We start from the raw sequence: 26066 nt of genomic DNA on the forward strand, positions 1-26066 counted from the left end.
GGTGATGGATATGTTTATGGTCTTGATATTGATGGTTTCACAGGTGTATAGTAATTTCCAAACTCATTGAGTTGTATATATAAAATATGTACAACTTCATATACATCAATTATACCTCAATAAAGTGATTTAAAAAACAATAAAAACCCTAACATATGTATAAAATGGATAACTGTATAAAAATAAATAAAATAAAATACAAAAATTTTAAAAAAAAATTAATAAATCTTAAAAAAATCCTTAATTTTCTGACTCTTGTGTCAAGATATCTCTTTTCTAGATTTTATACCATATTTTTGATTATTAGGAAGAGACTAGAATTATAATTCTCTACACACACACACGCACATGCACACGCACACGCACACACCCCCTGCCCATCACCCCTTTCATCCTCTCATTTGCAAGGCCGTTATTATAAGAGTAGCAGTTACAGATTTTGATTTAGAATGGTACTAGAAATAGCCTCATTGCCACCCCATGTTAAAAATGATCTTCCCTGATGACCTGAGATTTTACTCTTTCTCATTGGGCCCTTATCTGTGAGATAATCTGCAAAATTTGAAAAGGAAATAAATTCCTGTGTTGAAAGAACTTTTCAACATTAGCATTTCTAATGTTATCTCATTATTATGTATTTGCTTGTTTGTTTGTTAGTTTATTAATTTAATCCTGATGATATTTCACTCTTTTTTACAACCAAAGTCTTATCAATACAACTCCATCACCCCTGTGATGACTTGGTCATCCAAGGCCAAGATGATAAAGGGTAAATATCTGAAACAAATGGGAGCATCTCAATTACTGGGAACTGGAGAGCACATGTACATGTAAGACATAAATACATATTATTACATTGAAAACTTTGGGCCAGTCAGACAAAGTTGAAAGTGGACCAATTCCAGTTTGCATCTCCTGACTTAGAATTTACAACTTACAAAAATCACCAAAATGAAATAAGTACTAAGAAAACCCTAAGGGAATCCTAAGTCCTTGAAAGTACACAGCCAGGGTCCATTCAACTCAAATCAGAGCATTAACAAGTGCTTCAGGGAAAAGGTAGCTTTTGTGCTGGGCACGAAAGAATGAATAGTATTTCCAAATATCGCAAGGGGTGAAGAATAATCATTAGCAAGAAAAGAACGCAGTCAATTCATCTGAGCATTGTGTGGAGAGTTTTTTATACTCTGGGGTACAGGATGTGAAATATGGTGTAATAGATGGTAGGTTTAGAAAGGTCTCTTAGGGCAAGACTTGAGGGATCTTAAATGTCATGATAAGACATTTGGGCTGGATTCCATAGGCATTGGGAAGCCATCGGAGGGCTTTGCAAGAATAGTAAAATGATCTACTCCCCATCTTCACAAAATGTTTCTGGAAGCAGTTGGGAGGAATGGGTGGGAAAGATAAAATATGGCTTAAACTAGGGTATTGGTTGTGCAGTTTAAAAGCAAGAGAGAGAAAAGGTAGTATTTGTATGTTTCAGTGTCTGATTAAATACAAGGAAAGGATAATTTGAAGGTAATTCCAAGTTTTCTATCTCAATAACAAGGTTGAATAGTGAAATTATTAGCTGAGGCTGGGAGCACAGGAAAAGAGATTTGGAAGAGATCTGAGTGCTGAGTTTGGTTTGGGACATTCTGAAATCGGGTGTTAATACTGGATACACAGTCCACCAGCAAGCAGGATTTTGGTTGTGTTCTTAAAATTCATAGCGATATTTCCAAAATAAATATTTGATCTTATCACTTGGTCCTTGAATCCTTCAGTGGTTTCTTTTTTTTTTTTTTGCGGTACATGGGCCTCTCACTCTTGCGGCCTCTCCCGTTGCGGAGCACAGGCTCCAGACGCGCAGGCTCAGCGGCCATGGCTCACGGGCCTAGCCACTCTGAGATATGTGGGATCTTCCCGGACCGGGGCACGAACCTGTGTCCCCTGCATTGACAGGCGGACTCTCAACCACTGTGCCACCAGGGAAGCCCCAGTGGTTTCTGATTGTCCCTAGAATCAAGTCCTAACAGCACAGCATGGCATAGGAGGCCTTTGTGTTCTAGCACCTGTTGACCTCTCTGGCTATGAATCTTGCCATTCTGCTGTCTCACAATAGGGGTTTAGTCATCCTGAAATATTTAATTCCCAAGCTGTGACATGATCTCTGTCTTTCAAGCCTCTTCATATGTTGGCCGCTTTGCTTATAAGCCCCTTCCACATACCCCAACCCTGGCTACCTTTGACTGGCTGCCTTCCACTAGGCCTTTAGTCTCAATTCAGATGTCACCTTCTCTCAGAAAATACCCTGAACCTTTTCTCCTAGAAGAGGAAGCTCTCCAGATGTACTCCTATTTGCTCACCTCTGTCAAAGCACAAAGATGCTGTGTTAACCCTCATGTTCACGGCATCTAACATGGTGTTTGGAACACACTCTGTTGCAAGAAAGCATTGTGGCCTTTTCATATTGATAAAGTAAAGCCATTCTTATTTTAATACACTTTCAAATTGATAAGAGAATATTAGTAGAATTGCATCATCCCCTTAGACTGAGGAACACTGTAAACCCAATGTGTGATTACAGAAGAGAAGCTGGTATATGTTGCTCAATTCTGACTTCCCAGGATTTCTTCTTTGTGAACGTGGTCTCTGCAAAGTGGTTGTGTTGGTATATTGTGGGATGAAATTTGACATTAAAATCATGGGCACATTGATATTAGAAAAGCAGTTCAAGCAGAGAGGAGAAATCTAGTCAAGGCCAGGTTGTCAGGGATACAGGACTCACTGCAGTCAGGGAGATTGACACCTGCACTGTAGCCTTTGTTTATTTGATGTAGGGTTAAAAGGCAATATCCTCCCTGTGCAAATCAATCTGTCACAAGTAAGGCAGCCCAAAGGTCTCTAATCTAAAATTATTAATTTCATTAAAATTCATAAAATAAATAAGACATACATTTTAAATAGGCTAATAAAGTCTAAAATCATTAAAATGTCCTAACATATTATAATAACATTAATTTATTCAAATGTACAACTAAAGATAGATACCCCTTGGGGCTAAGACAGCGATGCATGATATTCTTCAGTCTGTTCCTGGGAATAAATGATACATTGTTTTTGAGCCTTAAGTGCCAAGCAATACAGTAAACCAATAGGTTGCTATAGCAGCATGTTCACATAAATTTTCATTTCTCGCTGGTTTCTAGCAGTTCCTACTCCTCCCTCTTTTTACTTTTTTTTTTTTAATTTACCTTGCACGTCTGTGAAAAGCCTAGATGAGGTTGATAATGTGCATGTAATTGATACTGAGTTTGGCACATCTTGAAATCATGATGCCATGATCCTTTCAGTCACTCTCCTAGATCTTTTCTTTAAAAATAATTTCCTGTAAGCTCAATATTTTAATATTTTCCTGCCCTCTGAGAGGAAATGTATCCGTTCTAAGAAACAGACCCTATCATTGAACAATAATAACACCTATCATATATCTATTGCCTACTGCATTTGATATATATGTTTGTGTGTGTATATATATATATGCATAGATATTACATTTTATACATTTAAAAAACATTCTTACATCAACACTTTGAGATTGGCTTCATTTTTCCCATTTCACAGATGAAAAAACTAAGCATTAAAAAAAAATAAAGACATAATTCATTCAGTAGAACACGCAATAATTACTTACTGTGCAACTATTAAGTGCCCAGCGCTCTACTACATATTTAGAGTACAATGAATAACAAAACCAACCAGGATCCTTGACTGAATGGAGTTACACTCTAATGGGAAATATAGAACATAATCAAAAGTCACACAAATATATGAAAACTTACAACTGAAATGGTGTTACAAAGAGACGTATTTGATGTTATAATCATGATTTGACCAAGTCAGAGAGAACAAAGTAACTCCATAGCATCACTAGAATTTGGACTTTAGAGACAATTCTGGACTTAAAAATGTTGCATTCTTGACACTCTTCTAGGTTTTATTTTTTTCTGTCATTCTTGATATAGCATGCATATACACTGTGGGGAGAGATTTACTACCACCCAAATATTTAGTGAACCTAGGGGAAGAAAAACAAAAGAGAATTGATGCTGAAGGGGTGTGTGTGTGTGTGTGTGTGTGTGTGTGTGTGTGTCAAGGAAGGTAGCCTGAGGAGGGAGGTGAAAGCCCACTTCATGCTTCTCATCTTGGGACTGTGAGTAGTCTGAAAGGCTGACTCCATTGGAGGCTAAAGACACCTGCTGTAAGATGCTGCACTGATGGACAGAGTTAAGCCCATAATAGATGGTTAAAAGGCCTCGAGTCCAGGGAAATCTCCAGACAGCTGGCTGAACTGGACCCTACATTTTTGTTTGACTTTCTACCCCATTAGTTTCACCTTATGGATTGAACCTGGCTTTCCTGGCATGAATGCCACATAGCACTTTGTTATTTAGCTCCACTGGTTTTATTCCCTGGTTTAACTTGATTTCCTTCAAACAACCATGATTTCTGACTTGTCTCTCCAAACTCAAATACAATATCCTGGTTCCTACTTGGTGATCTGAATATATCAATTGCTACTTTGGGAGGATACCAATAGTCAGAAGACCTGGATTTGAATTTTGGTTCTACCACTTATCAGATGGTAGAAAATAAATTTACTTAATTTTTCTAAATTTCTTTTTTTTCTCATCTGTAAAATGGGACTAATAATGCTTACTTCCTAGGATTGCTATGAAGATTAGTTGATATACATTTGAAAATGCTTAAATGTCAGTTTTCTACACTCTTAACACTAAACTTTTTTTGTACAATGTTGAAATTTTTATGTTAGATTACTTCAGTCATAAATGTGTTGAGAATAGCTAACATTTTCTATATACATAAACATTCCTGCTCACACTGAAAAGACTAGAAATACAGTCATGAATTCAAAGCCAAATATATACCTAAGCTGGAACTTTATCACTGAGAGAGGCATTATAAGGTGTGTTGTGCAAGGACCTATATGCCACCTCAGTGTCATCTTCAGATTTTCAGGTATAGCTAAGGCCCTTTAGATAGTAACTGTGTCATATTTGTCTTTTTTCCTTTGGTTCCTAAATCAAGTATAAGAGGCATTTACTCATCATTTGATAACTAAATTAAAATTCATTTCCATTAAGACCATACCAGAGTTCTTACTATTACCCATGACTTTTTCTAAAGCTCTTTTTTTTGAGTTATATCTTTAGTTCATACTACTTCTTGGAACTCCCACAAGCCTGAAATCTAATGCTGGAAGTAACGTTCCTTTCCTTTGTAAATATAACTCTTATGACTCCAGAACTACTTACCTTCCCCTACTGTCTTCCATCTTTCCTATGTTACCACCCAAATATCAATTAATAAGACTGTATTCATCTTATCCAGTTGTACGACATGATATATTATTATCCTGTTCTTTTGCAATTCTAGTCTGATAAAAGGTCTATTATCATTCAAGAACACCTCTCCCACTCCGATTTCAAGTTATTTTAATACAGTGTTGTTGTCTGACACACACGTTTCCTATACCAACAATGAAGTTTTTCTGTGACTATTTGCACCTGAAAGTTTGTTTATCTAGAAATATCTATTGTTACTCCTGATCTGGGAAAGCAGATAATAAACAATAGTCCCAAAATGTGTAGTGAGGCTGGATTTATATAGAAAATTAATGAGGTCAGGTTTAGCTGCTCCATTTATTTTTGCACCCTCAACAATCAGTGCCAATGGCTATGTGGTCAGTTCTGCTGTTGTTATGTTGTGGCCATCCTAGATAGCTACTGCCTAAGAGAGGTTATGATTGTGAAGCTTGTTAACATTTCATGTGTCAGAAATAGAAGTACCGTCATTATTAGTATGTTTTCCACGTGGTGCTTCTGACTGACACTAAAAAATGTAAAGAACTATTCTAATTCAGAGCTAGTTCGTTGGTCAGGTTATGTCAGTTATGAGTTGGCTGCATCTGCTGGCAAAGCAAATAGCTTGCAGTGCACGGATTTATGAGACATTAGCAAAAGACAGAAGAAAGAAGAGGGAGGGCAATGGTATTCAGTATGTGTCCTAGTCCATTTGAGCTACTATAACAAAATACCACAGACTGAGTAGCTTATAAACAAAAGAAATTTATCTCACAGTTCTGGAGGCTGAAAGTCCAAGATCAGGGTGCCAGCATGGTCCAGTGAGAGTCCTCTTTTGGGTCCCAGACTTTTCATTGTATCCTCATATGGCAGAAGAAGCTAGGGATCTCTCTGGAGCCTCTTTTATAAAGTACTCATCTCAACCATGAAGCTTCCACCTTCATGACTTTTAAGCACCTCACAAAGACCCCACCTACTAACCCCATTGTCTTTGGGACTTAGGATTTTAATGTATGAATTTTGGGAGGACACAGTCAGATCATAGTGGTTTGGAACAAATTCCTATTGGAGGCAGAGGGTAGAGGACAGCAGAGTCCACAGTAATAGAAGAATCTTATATACATGGGGTCCACTGAATGGTAAAAATGCAAAAAATAAAAACGACCAGGCATTTCTAAGCAACCACTATATGTTTCTGATCTCCTGCTGAGGAAAGTAATGCCATATTTCATTCCTGGCTTATTAGAATTTGTTTCTCTCTTTTTGAGGGTAGGGGCTTTAAGAAAACATCTCTCATTCTATAATCTAAGTCAGTATAAGAACCATTCTTTTATAACTTGAAAGAGTTAAGTATTTAGGAAAAGAGAGAATGAACTCCTAAAAAGGCAATATTCTGGATTTAGTTCCCTGGTTTCATTGCAAGGTGTGTTGTTAACTATTGCTTGAGTTGTCACTTTCAGATTTCACATCACTGATGCAAGGAAGTCTGGTTTCAAGCAAGTCTGGGATAAATATGAAAAATCCAGTGGGACGAGGGTCATCCTGTGAATAGGCTCATGTGCACATGCCTGAAGCCTGTCAAGGATTTTCTTTAACACAGAATAACAATTCAGTTTGTCAAATACATGTTTGATAAAAAAAGAATGATTTTCTTTTCAGAAAATATAATTATATCCAAACATATTAGGATAAGTCTGTTTCATAAAAAAAAGCGTCATCAGTTAAAGAGCTCTTTTCTTATTTGTTTTTAGTCAAGGAGTGAAATTACATTAGGGTCATACATAATGGGATTTCTAGGCATGGTTCAATTTTTTTGTATCTAATACCTAAGGGTAGACGTATTCATCTTAAAAGGGTCCCCACAGTGACTAAACCACCCGCTGTTGTAAACACCTGTTTATATATCTGATTCTTCTTGAAAGATCTTCAAAGATTATGTGTTGTCCAGCTTACCCCCTAATCACCTAGTATAGAACTCATCTTTGTAGTAAGTAACGACTATTTTCAGAATTGGTTTAAATAGCTGAGAAACCCTCCATCTACCACTACCCCCAGGATCTCTGTAGGAAAATCACAGAAATACACCTTTCAGAGATATACATCATCTCAGAAGTCTCTCTCCCTCAATGTCAGCTTTGGAAATGCTGCCCCAGTCATCTACCAGGTGAAGACAGGTTCTTAAATGGTGCTTGATGAGTCAGTACTTCTAAAACTCCCAACTATGGAAGAAAGGAAGCTTTGGACTCTTCCAGTCATCTCAGACAGATAACGTCCTCTAGAGGAAGAACATTCCCCCAGAGAAGATGCCTTCCTTTTTTTATTGACCATAATCACCTGCCAGGCTGATCGCAGCAGCAGGAGTTGCTGCTGCTAAAGTGTGACTGATGTGCCACTTTGGTAAGAATTCACATAACACTGCTGGACACGGGCCAGGAATGGGTCTGCATGCACAGAGCATGGATGCACTGCATGATTTAGCACCATCTGGGGCTTGCCTTCAGACACGTTAAAGGGCAGAGAATTGGAACCCAACTCAGAACGACAGCCATAAGGAACATAAGCAAACAGTGCTGTGAAGTAACTGATTACACTCCCTTGATATTTCCTCCCCAGAGCCTAGCCAAATGAAGACCCTAACTAATCTTTTCTCAATTCTTTAGTAGCAAAATGAATCTTGGTTTTGGGAGATGGGGCACAAAAGGGGTTTAATAGTCTTGGGAGTTGCTGAGTCCTCTGGAGAATGTAGCCATAGCAGAGACATGGGCAAATTGATTTAAGCCATAATGCTGAAGCTTGCAGGACAATGAAACTGTGAATTTTTATACATAACATATACTGATTGGTTAAAAATAAATGTATTGATGTGATGCAGAAAAGTAGGGAATAACCATTGTGGGATTTTAGCATAAATATTGATAGATTTGCAATATGAGACAGATGACTAAATGCTGTCATATCCTTGATATTTGATAACCTGTTTTCTTGTGTCAGAGTTGGAGGTCATTAGGTTTATTGCTCAAGTTAAAGTTTTTTAATATTTATTCAACTCAACGTTTTATTAATCTGATTAAAGTTTGAGTTTTGGATAAGCCAAATTCAGCTATTACATGAAATACAAATAATTCCCAGATGATCAAGCATGGTTGCTTATTTTAATCTGCATTTAACTACAGTATATTTTATCTAAATTCAGATGCAAGTCACATAACATAATGCAAAGGAGTTCAACCTAAATTCTCAGGGGAATGCCATTTATTAGCATCTTCATGATTAAATAAATATTTAGTACTAAGACTTGAACACATTAAAGAAGAAAAGCTAACTGCCATTTGAGCTATGAGCTTACATATCACATATTGTGATCAGCACATTTCTTTCACAATAAACTTTGGGGTTAGTTAGGGAGAAGTTATTATTTGGTTGGCATCTCATTATAGCAGAATTCATATTTAGAGAGAGAATTTTTTGACAGGGCCACTGAAGGGGACTTAACAATCCCTGTGTTGTGGGGCTGTCACCCGAACTCCACTGACCTATGAACTATGTATTATATATCCAAGATACCACTATTAAAGTGCTAGGTAGAACTCAAATATAAAATGAAGTATGTCCATATGGCCTTGCCTTTTAAGAAATTTAAAACAATTCGGTTTATTTGGGTAGACTCGTATGTATGGAAGCTGCTAGAGAGAACAACGCAAGAATATGGCTTTGGTTTTATAAATTCTACAACAATTTGGAGAGCAACATGTAGAGCAAGAGGCAGAGACAGAGAGAGAGGAGAGTCGTTTAAGGAGAGTAGAGTAGGAGAGATAGGACATAGGTCAGACTTAAATGAGGAGGGAGGAATCTGGTTCTCAGAGATAAAAGGGAATGGTGGCCATTGGGGGAAGATTCAGGAAAAGTGTGAAGCAAAAGTGAGACTGTCAAGCATTGAAAACAGTAGAGCTATGCCGGCCTATCTGAGAGTAGGGGCCTCTGCTGGTAAGTCTGGAGCGAGAACGTTGAGTAGTCAGGGTGGAATCAGGTAAAACTGAATCCTATATGGAGGCCCAGAAAGGTTAAAGGAGTTTCCAAAACACATTAGTAAAGTGTGGCAAAGATAAGACTCAACTTTAAATACGATCCTCAGTATTATACTGCAGGCTTTTCCTAGGTTTAACAGCAAGTCATCTGTCTGGGTTATATCTACAAAGTAACAGTAAGTGTTGACCCTGGACTCAGAACCATCCCACCACAGTTGTAGGATTAACTTTCATGAAAGTTACCTAATAATATCATCTGAGATGGCTAAGACATATTCTAGCCAACTTTTTATAAATCATGAGTTTGTGTTTTTAAAGGAATCGTTATATTTAATTCCCTTTACTTTTTCTTGACTTTAACAGTTGAGATACCATTGCTGTAGTGTGTTTAATTTTCTAAAATACAAGTCAATGTATGAATAGGACATGTGGCTATCTAAGCTTTGTTTGTTATATAGCACAAATAATCCCATGGGAACAGTCTACCGCTGTCATACAACCTCTCTTCCCTAATATCTACTACTGTAAGGAAATATAATTGCACTATTATCGTGTTATATGCTAACAGCAGCATGGTCAAAACTGTCTATGTGTTGCCATGACAACCCCATCTAAGATAAAAATGGTATTCACAACACGTATTTACCTAGAGTTTATTTTTGTCCTTTAGGCTCTTCAGTGGCCAACAAGGAATTATTATTCAGAATTTTAGCACAAGATCCATTCTCACTGTTACCAATGTGACACAGGAGCACTTCGGCAACTATACTTGTGTGGCTGTCAACAAGCTAGGCACAACCAATGCGAGCCTGCCTCTCAACCGTAAGTAACACAGGGTTGCCAAAATGCTCCCAGGGCCTTTTGGCTCCTATCTATAGAGTTCAGCCTGATGTGACATGTTCCTTACACAATATCCTTACACAGGAAATTTGGCCCCAAAATAATCAGCGTGTTGGAGAATTTTATAATCCCTATAGAATTCCATATGTGCTTAGAAAAATATCTTAGATCTGAGAAAAGGGAAAAATCATATAAATAATAGGATCCACTAAAAATGTCTTCTGACTGAAGACAGTTGGTTTGGTAGAATTTAGTTTTTGTTTTGTTTTGTTTTTAAAAATGTGTTATATTTCAGCATAGATTAATTTAGATTGAATTTACTCTTGGTTGGCTTTCTTTAGATGTTTATCTTGAGATAGTGAGAATTTCACATGCCATAAACAAGATAAAATAGTAAGTAAATGATCATGGACAAAATATTTTATCCACATAGATAATGTTTTTACTCAAAAGTGTATTTTGAAATACAACTTAAGGTTTTACTAAAATAGGTACTTTATTTCTAATGTGTCTTAGTTCCGAAGGACTAGAAATGAAAAAAGAAGAGCAAACACAAGGATTAGTGGAAGGGAAAGAAATATATGTTAATGTTTTCTCCTACAATTAGTTTTAGTGCTTTTCAGAAGCTGAGTAACCAACAAATTGTTATAACCATAAACTATTCCTGATTTTGAAGTGGAGTGTTTCTCAAAATGTTCACAGAAAACTATAGAGAATACACGGTCTTTTCAGTTCCACAAAGTTATCTAAACCGTACTGATCTTTGATAATTTATATTTTTATAGTAACCTGACATATGTATATTTATGTTATCATCCTGTGTTAGTAAGCTGTCTCTGAAAAATGAAGACACTGTGAGTTCATCACAAACATGATCATTTCTATTTTGCAGAAATGGGGAACGGGATATGTAATATCCTTACTGTTTAAAAACATACTATAATAAGAAGTTTCATGATTTATGAACTTTGAATTGCCATGATTTAAGAAACTCTGTTGTTAAATAAAATATATCAGTTGGTTGTTAATAGAAAATAATCATTTGAAAATGATTTGTGCTATATGTACTTTTAAAGCATCACATCATTTATTATTCCAGCTTAATATTACGAAGTATTTCTTAGTATCCCGCACTCTGAAAGAAAAGCATTGCTTGCTGTGCAATAGCCAAAGTATAATATACTTGCTTAAGTTTCTTCCATGAGGATTATTTATTTTGTGTAATTATGAATAATATCATTGAAAATATTATAGAGCAATATGAATTCCAATTTAATGTAAATATTGATACTTCTTTTGGTATGTTATTAATATTTTAAATGTTTTAAATATTCAAGAACCTGAAGGAGTAAATGAATTAAACAAAATAAAGACAAATTTAAGGCTTAATAACACATTAACTTTTGCTATTTAAATTTCTAAATCACACTCTGATTTTCAAAACCGAAGCATTAATGATTGTGACGAATTAGGAACAATTATCACTGGTCTGTTTGCTTTACCCTGGCAACCTTAGTGCAGTCCTCTGGATATAATGCACTGTTGAAAAGGCTCCTAAATGTGGTATCTTCAGAATGGACTCTAATTGTCTTCCTTTGCCACTGGCTTTCTGTAGGTAGAAGTGCTAAGAATTACTAGTGAAATTTGATTAATTCGTTAAGAAAGACCTGCAAATCTTGCCTGTAATTTTGAACACAGCCCTGAAGTTTGAAGAAATATCTGTATATTCAAAACTCTTGTATGACCTCACCGGAAACTCTTATTGCACTAAGCATTTCTATTTTTTACATTAATTACTTTTGTTAGTTTTTATCTCTCCACCAAATTATATTTGTTGAGAAGACAGTATCAATATCTGATTAATCATTTTATCTCCCATATCGTTATGCACAGTGTCTGCTATTTAATAGACAATTAGCAAATCTTTAGTGAATAAGTGAATTAGTTAAACATTGAATAAGTGATGGAATGTATCATGAATAAATGAATGAATGAACTGAGTTTTAGCTGTAGAATGTGTATTATAATCTCTAGCTATACAAGGCAATATCACAGTGATGACAACACTTGTTGTGAGCTTACTATAGAATAGATCCTATTCTAATCTCTTCATATGGATTTGTTCCTTTAATACTCACACAATCCAAAAAGGTAAATTCTGTAATTCCCTTCTTACAGATGAGGAAAACAAGATGAAGAGAGTTAAAAGCTTGACCAAAGTCAAATGGTTCATAAGTGACAAAGCAAAAATCTGAATCCTGACAGTCTGGGTTCAGGGCCTCAGCTTTTAACTTCTATGTTTCACTGTCTCCCACTATGATAAATATAAAACCATCGATGGAGATAAATTTTATCATTTGCAACATGTTTTGGAAAGATATACCTCTACATGTAACATGCTTGCCCTTCTTAGGGTTTTTATGAACTTAAATAATTTAGGGTGCTATTCTTCAATAGATAAAAACTCTATTTAAATAAATGTTTAGAAATAAACAACATCCACCAGATATAAAATTTAAGTAATATGAAAGATGAATGGGGTTAATGTTTGACTGAAAAATTATTAAAAATGAGACTCAGAGACATTTAAACACACATTTTTATGGGATTTTAAAACTCCTTGGAATGGTACAATTATCCAACACAGGCATTGTAAGTCTTCATTGAAATCTTCAGCTTTCTTAAAGTTCTTATGAAACTAGCTGGAGAGAGCAATGTGTCCCTTAATAAGAATTCCTGTCGTATATTCACAAGGTCTGTGGATGGGAAGGTCTTCAACCTCTAAACTGATCCAAAACTAGTGGCCAGTCCTAAGCTGATCTAATATTAGCCTATGACCTGCTAAAGAATTTTAAAAAATCTTTTATTGACTATCAGCCCTTCCTATAGTCAAGGGAGTGTGTAAAACTAACTCGCCCATCTTCTAATCTAGGAGAAAAGAGTTAGGCTCCAAAGACTCTGCCACATGTGTCCATGATGATATGTGGAACATACCATGAGTTAAAAAAAAAATCATATTTTCATGATTTGTATCCATGAATAGTTAATATGCTCAAAGAGAAGGTAATCATAAATGTGAATCTCCTAGTATAGTGCTTATACATAGCAAACACTCTATTGAGTGTTATCCACTGAGAATCAGGTCCCCATCTATAACTATTTAGGATAAATCCTGACTCTGTTACAATCTACTCCTGATTTGTAATAACCTACATTTTCCAGATCAACAAGAAAGCAAAAGGCAAGAAGTTGTAGTTTAGAGTCCTGCCATTACTAAGACCATCCAAAAAGGAATGTAGCACTTTTTGGTGTATAAATGTGTGTGTGTGTGTTTCACATAAAGGGAGACAAGCAGGTCATAATGTGAACCACAGTTCTACCGCATATAGTTGTGAGATTTTGAGTAAGTTACCTAAATGCCAAAGCTTCAGTTACTTCACTTATAAAATGAGAGCAATAATAGCTCCCACCTACAGGATAAAAATTAAATGGGAGGATGCATGTAAAGCACTTAACACTTAGCCTGGATCAAAGTAAGCATTGAATAAATGCTAGTCATTGTTATTATATCACATCCCCAAAGAACACTCAGTTCAATTGTTTTCAAAAACTATATATAGATGGCTGAACTTATTTGATGACTGACTGTCCAGTACTTTACTGAGGGTTTAGAAAGTAAGTTGTCATTGGCAAGCCAGGGAGAAGGCATGCAAATTTGATATAATGTCCCAACTCTAGCTCATAACTTAACCTCATCCCTTGCTCAGTGCATGAACCAGACTTTATGGCACTAATTCCAGGTTAAATATGATGTTCACAGCATAGAGGTTCAGACATCTAGGAGACTTAAAGAGTAAAGGCAGAAGTAAAATGATTGTTCTATGAGGCTCTGATCGTTTATTCAATAGCAATATTCATTCATCAAATATATATATTGACTGCCTACAATGTACAAAGCACTGTGCTAGATGTTGGAAAGAAAAGTATTCATAGAAAGGGAACTTCCTCAAAGAGTTCTCAAGTGAATGAGCGGAGAGGTACAAGAAACAGATAACTGTAACGCAGTATAGTCAACAGTAGCATACAAGGGCAGAGAAGAGCCTCTTAATCCAGTTTGAGGGCCATGAAATGACTGTCATCTAGAGTAGGTATATCACCATATGAATTATAACTAAGCTAAAACTCACAATATTATTTTAGCCATCATTGTCTTATTTTCAAAGGCAGAACTTTGCAGAGTACATTCAACAACAATCATGAGCACAATGTAGTGACACAGATGAAAGAATGATATACTCAGTCTTAATGACTCAGGAGACCCTTGAAATAAGGATGTGATTGGGTTGAGCCTGGTGTGGGAATGGGAGAGAGAAAAATACTCCTGTATGGAACAGCTTATGTAAAGACACGGCAGTATGAAGCAATCTGATACATTTGAAGACATGGTAGTATTTTAATATGATTAGAGTAAAAGGTGGGAGAAGAGAATGTTAACAGATGAGACTGGACAAGTTGGGGGACTTAGGACAGAAAGGACTGCAGATGAGTTTGGACTTTATCCTTCTGGTTTTGGAGAGCCACTGAAGCATTTTAATAAAGGAAGGACATAAACTGATTTAGTTTCTGAAACACTTTCTTAGGCAATGTGGAGGGCTAACTGCACAAAAAGAGTAACAGAGATGAGAGAGATAATTAGGACAGTTAATGACCAAATCTGAAGAGAATGGGAAGGAAATTGTGGGAATTTAGATAACTTCCAAAGTTTAGTTTGGGTGACATTAACCAAGCTAGAACATAACAGGAGGATTAGCCATTTTATATTTGGGGAGAAGGTGGAGACTGAAAAAGAGAAATGTTTTTAACTTTAGACATACTCAGTTGGAGGCAATGTCCAATAGGTAGCTGCACTTTATAAAGTCCAGAATGGAGATATGATCTGGAAGCTCTCAGCATGGACGTGGTAGTTTTCACTCTGAGAGTAAATAAGATTTCTCTTGAAGGCCACGTGGAGTGAAAAGATGAGCAAAGACTGAAATCCAAGTAAAATCAGCATTGAGGAGTGAGGAGAGAAAGAGAAGCATCCTGTAGAAGCATGTGGATTCGGGGTGGATGGAGATGCCAGAGGAGGACAGTGCCACGGAAGCCATGGGAGTAGACCTGTCCGCAAGAGAGAGGGTCAGCAGTGTCTGATGCTACATTGGGCCAGAGAAAGTCTGAAAATCAGCCACTGTCTCTGACAATTGGCAGCTACTGGTGAATTTTGCCAAAGCAGTTTCTATAGAAAACTGGGAGTAGAAGCCAGATTAAATTTAAATAAGTAGATTCAATTTAACAAGTTGATGAAGAAATAGAGACATGTGTACTAAATACTCTTTCTATAGGCTAGGCTCTGAAAGGAAGAACACAGACTGATGATCTGCCTGGATGCCTCATCAGCTGGCCTGACGTGGGCTTCTTTTCTGATGAATAGGCCTAATGGTCAGGTGTATATCAACAACTCCCTGACCTGCAAAGATGCAGCACTGTAGTCTTTGGTGAACAATACTTCGCATGCTTTTGCTTTTTTGCAAGCCTCCCTCATTCTAGTTTCTTATCCTCTTTTCTCACATCTTTCTCGGGTCCCAGAGAAGCAAGAAATGGCTTTGATTTAATATGAAGTCACCTTAAATTCTTTTGCCTTCCGTGACCTATAGACTTTAGACTGTAATTGTAAGAGGAGCTGTCATTCTAAGCAGAGATGTCAGTAATTTCATCAATAGAATTACTTCAGGTAGAGAGTATATACTTTTTCAAGTAAGGGGAAAGCAAAATTTATGGAAAAAAACTATAGGAGAGTTAGTATACAATGAATCCCTCATCCTCTAGATTACGTGTCCAGAAATTTCTGAAGTATGTCTGTGTTATAAAAAGTCTCTTTGTGAGAGAAGGGTAGAGAAAGAGACAGAGACAGAGAGAGAGAGGGAGAGAGAAAGAGAAAATATTCTGCAGATCACTGTAGATCAGCCTCAGGGATCAATGCTTTAACAAACTTAATAATGGATGACAGTGTGTCAACTCTTCATAGCAAAATTCCTTATTAAGTAAAAAATTTGGGATTCAGAATTATTGGGGATTTTATTATTATTTTTCAATCGTGTTTTTTGCTTCCTGAACGTGAGCAACTGAAAGAGATGATTCCTCTAAGTCTTCTCCTTAAAGAATGTGAACTGAATAGTCCCATCCTGCCATCTATGGGTCCAGTTCATCAAATGTGCATCATCATTTGATCAGTAATTTAGTAACCAGTAAAAGTCATTTTCATAAGTAAAACATGTATATGCTTTGTTTCCTACTTTCTCATTATAGGACACATATTATAAGGCTCAATCTAAAGGGAAATAAGGAAAGATAATTACTTAAGAAGGAAGAAATCTTAGAACTCTATATAAATAATATACTTAACATTTATATAGCTTTGGTTTAATACAGTCTTCTCATGAGACCTAATATGTGAAAGTATTTAGAACAATTCAAGGTTTAATATTAAGAAAATCTTTTCTTACGGTCTCAAATAGGTAACAATAATATTGCTACAATGCATGGTTGCCAAACCACTCTTTAATATGTTTCCTAAAGGTGGTGTCAAATATTTTGCTAGAACATAGGTCCTAATGATGATACAGGGACTTATCTCCTTTTCTTGTGAGCGTGGGGTGTGTCTGTGCACACATATGCATGAATCTGCATTTATTCAAATAACAAAGTATTTATTTACCTCAGAAATATTACACATAAAATATTCAAAGGACTCACCAAAACTTTGTCTTTTCTCTCTCTTAGTAACGTTGTAGAGACAATAATGAAGTTCCAATTTTAAATGCTTTATACAATCAAGGGCTATTTAACTTTCTGGAAAATCTCTTCTCATTTTAGAGAATATTTCTTCCCAGTCTATTTAATTTGATGGACACCTCCTCTTTGAGATTAAAAAAAAAAAAATGTCAGTCGCTCTTATCCAAAGGGAAAATGAGAAGGACTATTGGAGAAAGAATGTGTGTAGCATAACAGTTTTTCCCTGTTTAGATCTGACTGATGCAGGCAAACTTTATTTTTTGACTGATTTGTTGAATATGGAACCAGCTGTGCCCTTGCAAGTAATATTTCAGCTCTCTGCTTGCTTCAAATGTCCCCACATGCCACTAAGCAACTGTATGAGCTCTCTGTTACTTTTGCCTATTATAATGAACCCTGATTTCATGTGAAAGGTGATACCATGAATTTGAATGATTCATATTTTAGATTGAAATTGATCTCCCCTCCTGCAACTTAAAAGAGATAGGGTTTTCATTTTGGTTGAAAGAGGCAGCAATAAATTTAGACTCGTTGATTATTAAAGACAGCATGCTATGTGAGCCAACTTGCTTTATCTTCACAGCTTTATGATGTTAATGGAAACCCTCTCTTGGATGCTCTAGCAATAAATATTTGACAAAAATTAGGTTTGCAGATACAGGTAGATTTTGATATAGCTAAATCGGCCTATCAGATGGCACTCTACTAAACTGAAATATACATGCACAGTCATAATCATCACACAAATAGTGGATGTATACAAATTTGCTGAAATGGAGTTATGAGTACAGCCAGAGGAGAATTTTTGCTCCCTGACCTCATACCTAGATCCTATGTATTCTCAAGAAGCTAGACACAAAATGGTCATTCATTGCCATACTTAAGAGATGATAACCAACAGTTTGAAGTCTTAAAGGATATTTGGTCCTGTACAAAACAACCACAAAAAAATTGGTCTACACTAAAAGGTCCTTAAAATTTGGTCCTATTCAAAACGTCCATAAGTGTATTTGGTCCTTTCCAAATGGTATTGGACAGGACTAAATATCAAAGACCTTTTGGCGTGTACCAATGTCTCATGGACATTTTGGACAAGACCAAAATCTGCTAAACAGTTGAAGCAGTTAGAATAACTGTTAAAACCTGTGGTGTTCCAGTTCATCAAATTGCTGCTAGTGAGAACCAAAAACAGATGCTGACAGAGCTTTTGTTATCCGTGTCAAATGGCAGAACTCTGGAGCTAGAGTAGGTCTCAGATATTACCTAGTCAAATTTTTTCAAACTTTTTAAAGCAATGCGTTCTTTTGTTTCCACAAATAAAACCTTATGCAAACCCTTAATATAAAACAAAGATAAAATCAGAGTTCATTTGGTTGATTTGGAGGTAAATCTGGAAAATCCCATCTTTTTCCTTTATATCACAATGCATAGTGACCCGCAGGCCTGTCCAGAAAATTAGGTTTGAAATCTTCCAGGCTAGATCTATCCTTTTACTTTGTAGGTGAGGGGGACAGAGGCCCAAAGAAGGTGATTGAGAACCCAAAGTTGTACAGCAGCAGATCTAGAGCTAGAACTTAGTTTTCCTGCTCTCATTCCAGTGTTCTTTCCACTCTCTAGGCCAACCACCAAAAGCTTTGGAATCAAACAGATCTGAATTGAAACCACAATCCTGCGTGCAAGATGTTAGACTGTTCTCTCAAATCCAATCTTTAAACCTCAGTTGTCTCACCTACAAAATAGGGCAAATTACTTATTCTTATAGGGTTGTGATGATTAATTGGGATAGGATATGTAAAATGTTGTATAAAGCACCTAATCCAGAGAAAGTGCTCATTAAATGTTAGTTTGCTTTTCTGTCCTCTCTGTTACATATAATCCAAATGTTGAAGAGTAAACCAATAGAGGCTTGGAGCTATATAACCTCAATAACTCTGTAACTTGATCTCACTAGATATCAGAGAACAGACTAGTTCTTGATTCCTTTATTAATGCACTTATATATATTGCTATGATATTGTCTTTTTTATTAGAATTATTAATTAAATCAGCCATGCACATAAGCATTCACTTGTAATGATGAAAAAAAAAAAGTGGTCAGGTTGATAGAGAGGGTTGTACAAAATTAATTACTCTACTGATGTGTTTCTCTCAGGTTAAGAGGCAATTTGACAGCTGCATCCTCAAGCTGCTGAGATGGCATATACATTCATACAGCTGACAAGGGTCAGTAAATGCCAAAGGGAGAAGGGAGATTTGGTATTTGCCGTTGTCAGTGATCAGACTTGAAATGTATCAGGCTTGTGGAAGTTTGGTACCAAAAAGATCAAAAGATGTTTCAAATTTAACCACAAAATTTTATTAGGAGCTCTAGCCTAGAGTCAGACAATTTAGTTTCTGGCCCTTACTTGGAGGGGTTCTTAAGCAAAGCACTTAACTCACTGGACTCAGTTTCCTCATTTATAAAATGAGGAGAATAGAATATCTAATCTCCAAGTTTTCTTTCATCTGTAATCTTTAAGATTCTAAGAAATCTATATATGTTTTTTAAAAGTAGTATTTATGTATGGATTGTTATTAAAAACAGTTACACTTACTTCTTAACAAAGTAGAAATACTGACAATATTTTTCCCTTCTGTACATTTTTTGTCATTGAACTCCTAATTATTTTTTTATTGACAGAAAAAATTGTATTTTAATGTGTTTTTCTCTTTGGTGAGTTTCCACTGCTGGCCTAATCATTTTGTCATCTCTACAAATAATTTTACTCTCCAGGGAAATTTCCTTTATGTTCACAGTTTCAATTCTGTTGGCCAATAACCTGTGAAAAGGCACTAGAATAGACCTCCTTGCTTGCTATTTTATTTCACAAAGCTCTAACACTATAACAACTTAGGCCAAAATGTGACGCTATATATATGGGAGTTGTTGCTATTAAGACTTTGTAAAAATGAGAACATTCCAACATTTCCAGCCTAAAGAAAACATATTAGCAGCCTCTACCTTCTGCAGCTACTTCCCTAGTCTTTTCTCTGACAGAGTGTACTGGAGGTCCTGTGAGAGATTCCCCTCCTATTACTTCTAAGAAGTATCTTAGAGAATATTTACCCAGCATGCACTGTTTTCCCTGAAGCTGTGCCTAGATTTAAAGTCTGATCTAATGGTTTGAGCACATTACATGGTAGCTGTCTGAGCTGCTCTCCTACCTCCACTTCTGCACTGTGATTTCTTTCTCTGAAAAATTTAAATGTGACCCCTAATATAAGATACATGGTTATGTGTGAAGAAAATGATAATTATGAAGTGCCTAGTGCTATTATTATTAAACTTACCATTTCTCCTCAGGCAATGTGAAGCATAATTAAAATCACCAAAAAGAAAAGTGAAATTAGCTTTTTTTTTTTTTTGTCTGTTTTGGTGTTCCAGATAACAGAAAAAAGGGGAAGAATTAATTGTGAAAGCATGATATTTCAGTGGACCACCCTTTCTCTAAAGCACTGTAAATTCTGTCTTAATAGCCATAAAACTGCTTTGAAAGGGACTGAAAATCACATGTCCTCATTGAATATGTCTATCCAGCATGGGCTAGATTTCCTTCCTTATAAATATAATTCAATTGGGATTTCTCTCCTGAGACAAAAATTAGGTGTCTGCCCAGTATATATTTAAGTAAGATTTGAATAAAGCAAGCAAGACTTTCTGGTATGTAAATGTTATATCATCTATGACATGGGCAGACATTTTCAATAGGTAGGATTTTTCCAACTTTATTCTTTTAAAAAAAAAAATAAAAAAGCTTTCTCTTTCGATAGTTTTAAGGCAAAGATGTAACTTGAGTTACCCAGTTCTAAAGTGTGGTATTAGATAATCGCATGCTCTTCAGTTTCCTTTCTTTGATTTTTTAAATCAATCTAGTTAGTGCATATGTGAAGCAGCCTCATTAGTAAGGCAGATCATAATTCTTATCAAAGATCTATTAGGGTCACCACTCAGTCCACTTAGAAGGAATCACAAGTTTTCTAAAATACTTCGTAAGCACGATGTAGCAACATATTTTCCTAAAACTGGCAGGATAATAGCCTATGTTTTAAGAATGAGCGGTCATACCTGCATACCTGCGGGGAAATTTATACTTTCTGAAAAAAAATATCATAACTTCTTGGGAGCACTGTAGTTTATGATATAATAACATGCTTACCCAAACATAGATAAGATCTATAATCAAACTATTTAACTGAGGAAACACATTTTTAGGAAGACTTGCATAAGCTATGGATGCACAACAACTGCAGGCGTGACTATACTGGAAAAAGATAAATTGAAAGGGTTCATTTCTCTCACGCTAGCACATTGCCTGTTGGAGTCCATATTTGCCATCCTTTCTTACACCCATTTTGCTTCATACTTCAAACCACTGTATTTCCCCCACATCCCTCCTGCCAGCAGCACCTGAAAGAATGAGTCTCATAAGCCAGAGTATTCTTAGACTGCCACCTATCATTATCATAATAATTTTTCGTATATTATTCTTTTCTTGCTAGCATGCTCCCTGATTCTTTCTCCCTCTTAGTCTTATATAAATTTTTAAAAAGATAAAATAAAATAAAATAATGACTCACATATTATTAGTGATAGGCTCTCATCTGCTGTTTATTTTTTGCTTTCTGGATCATTCCCTCTTTTTTTTGTTGTTTTTTTTTTTTTTCCTCTTCCTTTCTCTCATTGTTCCTCAACTCTGGGACTTAATCATCTCCAAAACAGATAGGTAGGTAGATGCTTCTGTAACCAGGAATATAGGTTCGAGATAGAACCAAACAACCTCTGAATAGACAAGCTCAAAATTGCTTTGGAAAGCTTCATCACTGAAAATGTAATCAAACTTCACTTACCCCCAATTGATTTAAGTTGCAGCCTAAGGGCCAACCTTTGACCAGGGCAGCACTCACACTTGCATCGATTCTGCCTGCAATCGAATTAGGCAATTCTCTACACTTTCAGCTCTAGCCCTGGAGTGCAAATGGCCAATTTGGGAGGCAACTTGGTTGTGCTTGAAATTTGCAGGAAGATTTTCTCATATGTTCCTGGGAAAAGGCAGGCGTACTTTAAAAAATATATTCTTAGCCACAGGATGGGCTGCCCAAAGGATATTTTATTTGTTTTTATGATGGTTTTGATTTGAGAAAACTTTGCTTCTCCCAGAGAATCTCTACTGACTTTAAAAAGATGAGTTTGTGTACTAAACTCATCAGTATGTGTACTAACATTTAAGGGAAATGGAAATTAATGAGGAAAAGTAAGGCAATATAATATTCTACTATTATGTTTTACAATTTTAGAAGTAAAAATTAAAAAACAAACATGTTTACTGTGATGGAAGCAAATGAACCTTCTTCATAAGATTGTATGCTGTGACAACACCTCCCTCTTTCCTTTCTGAAATATTTTATAAGATTGTAATTAAGAAACATTACAGATACTCTTCTAGGCATAACGGACTTTTGTTATGCATTTTTATTTCTCATGTTTACCTCCCTGTACTATATACTAATCATATATCATCTCCCCACTCACAAAACTCCTTTTAGTTTCACATAAACCTTACTGTCTTTATGTATATTTATTTTACAAATTTATAATAATACAATAGATTCCATTTTTCACCTTGCAAAAACTTCCCCATATTTCTATTTAGGCTTATTAAATAATACTTTGGTGGCTTCACTATTTATATATTTAGTGGTGTGTTGGTAACTGAAAAGAATATGTATCACAAAATTTACAAATAATAATAAAATATAGAATACACTTTATCATAAATTCCATATAACCAATTTCTTCTCATAGAATGCTGTCATTGATTTTTGCCAAAATCTTGTAACTGTAGCCGACCTATGGTTGCAATTTAACCATGATTTGACAAATGGAGTTGTATCCCCACTCTAAGTATTATTCTGACATGAAGATGGGTTGGTATTTATATTTATGATAAAGAGTAAGATGAAAGTAAATTTTTGCTGAAACAGATAATAGTTTTGGACTCCTGAAAGAAAATTCTTAATTTTTTGCACCATCCACAATGTAATGGCTAGACACAATATATTTTTATGTTTAATCTCCATTAACATTTCTCCATCATTTTCTTAAGTCTAGACAATCAACAACAACAAAAATAAATAAATCAACCCCTAATTTGGAGCACTTGCCAATTTCCATGGTGTCAATATTCTCATTATGGAAGATTTTAAGCTACCAAGTGATGTGACTGAACAGAGAGTTGGGAAAATATGCACAGTATGACACCGTTATATAATAATTTTACAATAGAGACATAATGGAAAACAACTGAAGATCATAGATAATAATAAAAATGTACTTGAGTAGTTATTACATCTGTTTTTAATATAATTTAAACAATGGCCATGTTTAAAAAACTGCTTGCAAAATTCCTTCAAATTTAACAATTGGCTTTCATGACCTGGTACAAGCCAGTTTCAGCATGCCACTATACCTGAGTAAATATAAAGGAAAATTTGGCTTCTCCATGTGCAAATGGCATGAGTCTAGGCAAATTACATAAGCTCTCTTATCTTCAATTTATCCTTGTGAAATGAAGTCAGTAATACCTTGCTCACATGAAGGTGGAAGTACTATCAGCCATCCATATCTATGGGTTCTATATCCACGGATTCAACCAACCATGAATCAAAAATTCATGTTATTTTTTAAATTCCAGAAAATTCCAAAAAAGCAAACCTTGAATTTATCATGTGACCAATAAACTTTACATAGCATTTACATTGTATTTGGTATTATAAGTAATCTAGAGATGATTTAAAGTATACATGAGGATGTGTGTAGGTTATATGCAAGTACTGCACTATTTTATATAAGGGACTGGAGCATCTGTGTATTTTGGCATCGTGGGGAGTCCTGGATCCAATCCCCCACAGATACCAAGGGACAACTGTATCTTATGTTAAACAAGATATATGTAAAGCATTTGGTCTGTGGTAGGGATTCATACATTAGTTGTCTTTCCTTTCCCTCTTATATAACTTCAATCACCCTCATTATATCTATAATTTCCTTAACTTTACTGTCTCATGGGGATGACTTGATTCAGTATCTCCAAATCCATATAATGACCCTGATACAATGGGATTTTATTCTGTTTCTATGATAAGCTCATGTGTATCTGTATCCACACATATAGCATTTCTCATTTACATTTGCTGCAACATAATGCATTTCCCCTTAAAACTGACTCTGTCACTATGCCTCATTCTCACCCCACACTAGTTTTTAAGCAACGTTTTAATCTAAAGTTGTGAGTTCTCAGGAAATACTTAACTTGTAAAGTTTTAATTGTCTGAAGCCAGAGAGAAAAATATATTACCTAGTCATAAAAAGTTTTCAGTGTCTTGTATTAACATCACAGTAGGTTCCAGATCCAAAGTTATCTCTCCGTATCTCTCCACCAACGTGGCCAGAGTCAGGGGAGGAGGAATACATATTTTAAATTGCTTTGAAGTGGGTAGAATCAGTTCCCTTCCATATCAGCACACCCCACCCCAAAAAAGTCTTAAAATTGTTTTGTTTTCTCATTGTTACCTGTTTAAAGCAAGAAGACTGTAGTTTGTAGGCTGCATACTTTGGGACATAAGATTAACCAGTAATGACATAATTTTAAAACTTTAGTATTTATTCACTTATCAATCTATTGACCATCTAAATGCCTAGTCCCATGCTGTGTTGGGAATACAGAGGTGAGCTAATAAGACTCCTATTGATTCCTAACCTTTTGAAGACTGCTATTTTTGAAGGGGAAGCTGGGGACAAAAGCAGCTATCACAGAATGTGGTCAATTTCTAGAGGTAAGTGAGAGAATGACAAAAATGAATGAATAAAAGAAATCCCATATGGCTGGAGCACAGAGGACAATTAAAGGAAAAGTAGACAGACATGAGGATGGAAAGAAAGGCAGATGCTAGCTTGTGAATGGCCTTGTAAGCAAATGCTACCTTCTTTAGCCTGTTACAGAAGTGTCATTGGCCAAAACCTTTTTTTTTTCCATATACTACTGATAGCTTTTAAAATGTGAGTGACAAAAAAGACAAATACTTATTACCGGATTATAGTGATACTTTGGTTCTTAAGATGTCTCACAATGTATGTGAAACAACCTCAGTTGCTAAGATAAAGACAACTTTTGGTCTGAGCATTAATCCCTCTGCCACTATTGGCACTCTTCAGATACATACACTACTTATTTAGCACCTCCTCATATGTTTCTAGAAAATCATACATATTTGTACCAATTTTACTTAAAGGAAGAGCAATTACTTCACTCCGTTGATCTATTATGCTGATCAAATAGTAAAATAATTAGTACTTAACCATTTAATGAGGTGTTTAAACTTTTTCTAATATATCCTTCCCTAACTTTTTTTTCTAGCACAGTTAATCTGTTCAATAATGCATACTATAATTGTTCAGTCTAATCTCTTTTTCCTTCCAATTATACAGGATGTTGCAAAAAAGCTCTCCAAAGGTACTTTGGAGCAAAATCTTTATCACTGAATAATGCATTAAAGTTAAATACTCTCAGCCCTGAAGTAACCCACAGAGAACTTGCCTATATATGTTTATAACACCTTATCTTCTTATTATAGAATCACTTGACTAGTAATATCATGGTAACAGCTGATAGGTAAACACTAAAAGTTATTTCCATGTCCTGAAAAACAGCCCATAAAGATAGTTTTACCAATTAAGTGACAGTCTGTTCTATCCAATGAAATATCTGGCATAATATGTACTTACCCCAGTCACACACCAAAGAAGAGTTATGCTCTCTAGGAGAATCTGCCTTTGTTTTTTTATGTGTTTCGTTTGTTTTGCTTTAGTTTTTAATAACCTATATCTCTAGTCCCAGTTTACCATCTTGCAATTGGTTACGGTAGGAACCAGGTGAGAGTTGAGATAGTTTAGCATAAATCCAGC

The 26066-nt window shown here is 35.7% G+C and overlaps 1 protein-coding gene across 2 annotated transcripts in view; it reads left to right on the forward strand.

The window, feature by feature from the left end:
• NEGR1 (neuronal growth regulator 1) overlaps positions 1-26066 on the forward strand; it is a 909340-nt gene that overhangs the window by 718013 nt on the left and 165261 nt on the right. For both annotated transcript variants that reach the window (XM_060304301.1, XM_030865953.3), the window contains exon 6: positions 10065-10216. In XM_060304301.1, the coding sequence (XP_060160284.1) occupies positions 10065-10216 (152 nt within the window). The remainder of the gene's footprint in view (positions 1-10064; positions 10217-26066) is intronic.

The sequence above is a fragment of the Globicephala melas genome, chromosome 1, assembly GCF_963455315.2.
Source record: "Globicephala melas chromosome 1, mGloMel1.2, whole genome shotgun sequence".
Lineage (NCBI taxonomy): Eukaryota > Metazoa > Chordata > Mammalia > Artiodactyla > Delphinidae > Globicephala > Globicephala melas.